Genomic DNA, 3069 nt, shown 5'->3' with positions numbered 1-3069 from the left:
CAGTGAACGGTTTCATCTGCCAGCCTAATAGGATGGCGGTTTGAATCCATTTATATCAATAATTTATTATTGCGTCCTGGAGCACTGAGGTAGCATAATGATTTATTGTTTTTTACTTGCAAGGATTTAGCATGTGTACAAAATAATTTGATATTACGCTTTCTCTCCCAGAAAAAGGCAAATTGACTTTGCCCCCAAGTGGCCATGTAGCTAGTGATGTAGCGTGATGAGATAGCTTTGCAAGACTTTTTTGATAATGACTTACGAATTTGTAACCTTGTACAAAGGTCAGTAGGAATAGATTTCTGACCTTGCCATGAAGTTTGGAACTCTGACTGGATCTTGATATCCAAATTTTCTGAAATATTGAAGGGGTTCATCGAAGAAGTATTACTGACTGGTTCCCATAGCGATTTCACAAATCGGTTGGGACATAAGCTGACAAGGACAGACCAATGACAAAAATGCCTAGTTCCATATCAAGGATTAATTCAAAATTCTCCTTCGGTGTGCTCGGGGCAACATTGTGTAGGTTTGGTGAACAGGAGAATATTGGATAAGACGGCTAACAAAGACTGCCATTGAAGCAGCCATGCATATGGAACTGCTTGAGCTATGCTGGTGCTCTATATAAGCAAGCCACTGCCATTCCATTGGTAAAACAAGGAACAGTAGTCATGGCCACCGTTTCGAAGCTTCTGCTTCTCCTATTGTGCAGCTACTATTCTCTCATTGTTGCTCATGCAGGAGAACATTCCAGCTACATCACCGGCTCAGTCAAGACCGAAGCTGTCTGTTCCGAGCCGAAAGGTACATGTGGCCTTCATAACTGAACTGAATTTTCATTCCACCTGGTTTCCGTTCCCTTGTAAGCATTTTCCGGCACTACTTTTTTCAGCAAGTCCGTCAAGCTCCGGTGGCGGCACGGTGGCGCTGCACCATCGGCATGGCCCATGCTCGCTGGCACCCACCAAGGCGACGCCAACCTTTGAGGAGATCCTGCTCAGTGACCAGCTCCGGGCTAGCAACATCCAGCGGAAGCTGTCCCCCGCCACGAACAGCACCGGCGGCGCCGAGAAACTGGAGGCCACCCTGCCGACGACCCTGGGCACCGCCCTGGATACGTTGCAGTACGTGATCAACGTCAGCCTCGGCACGCCGGCCGTGTCGCAGACCGTTATGATCGACACGGGCAGCGACGTCTCGTGGGTGCACTGCCAGCCGTGCTCGCCGTGCCACTCCCAGGCGGACGCGATCTTCGACCCCAGCACGTCGAGCACGTACTCGGCCTTGTCCTGCAGCTCCACGGCCTGCGCGCAGCTCGGCGCCGACGGCAGCGGCGGCTGCTCGAGCTCCCAGTGCCAGTACATCGTCAGGTACCTCGACGGCTCGAACACGACCGGCACCTACGGCGCCGACACGCTCACACTGGGACCCAACGTCATCACGGGGTTCCAGTTCGGCTGCAGCAGCGCCGGGACGGGCTTCGAAGACGAGAAAACCGCCGGGCTCATGGGCCTCGGCGGCGACGTGCAGTCACTGGTGTCGCAGACGGCGGGGACCTTCGGCCGGGCCTTCTCGTACTGCCTCCCACGGCCTCGGTCCCCCGCCGGCTTCCTCACGCTCGGCGCGGAGGGCGGCGGCGGCGGCAACTTCACGACGACGCAGCTGTTCAGGAGCAGCCGGGTCCCCACGTTCTACCTGGTGCTCCTGCAGGGAATCAGGGTCGGAGGGAGGGACATCAACGTGGAGCCCTCGGTCTTCGCCGCCGGGTCGGTGATGGACTCCGGCACGATCATCACCAGGCTGCCGCCGAGGGCGTACGCGGCGCTGTCGTCGGCGTTCCGGGCCGGGATGACGCAGTACACGCGGGCGCGGCCGGTGGGTATCCTCGACACGTGCTACGACTTCGGCAGCCTGACCACCGTGAGCGTGCCGGCCGTCGAGCTGGTGTTCGACGGGGGCGCGGTGGTCGACCTCGACTTCGACGGGATCATGGTCTTGGACAGCTGCCTCGCGTTCGCTCCCAACGACGGAGCGAGCTCCGTCGGCATCATCGGCAACGTGCAGCAGCGGACGTTCGAGGTGCTGTACGATGTCAGCCGTGGCACCATGGGGTTCCGGGCTGGTGCCTGCTGATCTCGGATCGGAGCCTGTGTTTATTTGCTGTCACCGCGCTTGTGGTTGACGTAATACAGACCTGAAGTCGGTATACGTTACCGTCATTCTAATACTCAGATTATATTGCGTGTGAATAAATGTTGTTATCATGTACCGTGCATTTCGATATTAAAAGTATATATTGTACACATATAGTACTATCCAGAATGATATCATTATATTAAACGAACACGACTATATTCATCGTCACTTTTTTGTTCAAATTAAGGTTATTCGATACCGCTATTATCATAGCCGATTCAACAGTAGGTGATAGTGACAATGCATAACATTAGAGGGGCTTCATCAGATAGAGGCTTTGAGGGGAGAGGAAGGACCAGAAGGATGTGCATATGAGCATTGAGAGGGCATTCTTTTTTGTTATTACCATAGAATTATTTTTGGACTTAATGTGGTCCGTAGCATTAGCACGGGCAATATACTAGCTAGTATCACTTAAGTGTGAATTTACTCCACAGAGAACAAGTCTGCAACACACCCAAGAGCAGAGTATTGAACTACCATTTTCAAGCTCCAGCTTGCATTGCCTGCGAACCATAAGTTCCGGTTGGTGGCTTCAATCTGGACAAATGAGAGACCTTTAGTCCTAGTTGGGGGCCTCCAACCGGAAATACAAGGCCCTATGCCTTTTTAAGCCCTTCTCCCCCCCCCCCCCCCCCCCCCCCGCGCTATATCCATTCATGCTCTTCCTCTTGGTTTGGGTGTGGGGAGTTCATGCAAATTTTCTTCATGATTTGTGAAGGCTTTTAATTCCCTGCCCATCTAACTATTTTAAAGGTAAGAAACTTCATCCTCTCATCTTGCATTGCAAGTGTAGCTCATTTCATAATTTGGAAATAGAGAAATTTAAGGCTTTTTGTATTGAGAAAAATGTTAGAGTTTCTTTAT

At 52.3% G+C, this 3069-nt stretch overlaps 1 protein-coding gene across 1 annotated transcript; it reads left to right on the top strand.

The window, feature by feature from the left end:
- Positions 1 to 664: 664 nt before the first annotated feature.
- Positions 665 to 2368, top strand: LOC120711925 (aspartyl protease family protein At5g10770-like). The gene is made up of 2 exons (XM_039997601.1): positions 665 to 810; positions 899 to 2368. The coding sequence occupies exons 1-2, from the start codon at positions 678 to 680 to the stop codon at positions 2137 to 2139; spliced, it is 1374 nt and encodes a 457-aa protein (XP_039853535.1). The 5' UTR covers positions 665 to 677; the 3' UTR covers positions 2140 to 2368.
- The last annotated feature ends 701 nt before the right edge of the window (positions 2369 to 3069 follow it).

Source organism: Panicum virgatum, chromosome 6K (genome assembly GCF_016808335.1).
Source record: "Panicum virgatum strain AP13 chromosome 6K, P.virgatum_v5, whole genome shotgun sequence".
Classification (NCBI taxonomy): Eukaryota; Viridiplantae; Streptophyta; class Magnoliopsida; order Poales; family Poaceae; genus Panicum; species Panicum virgatum.
This window is presented reverse-complemented; position numbering and strand designations above follow the sequence as displayed.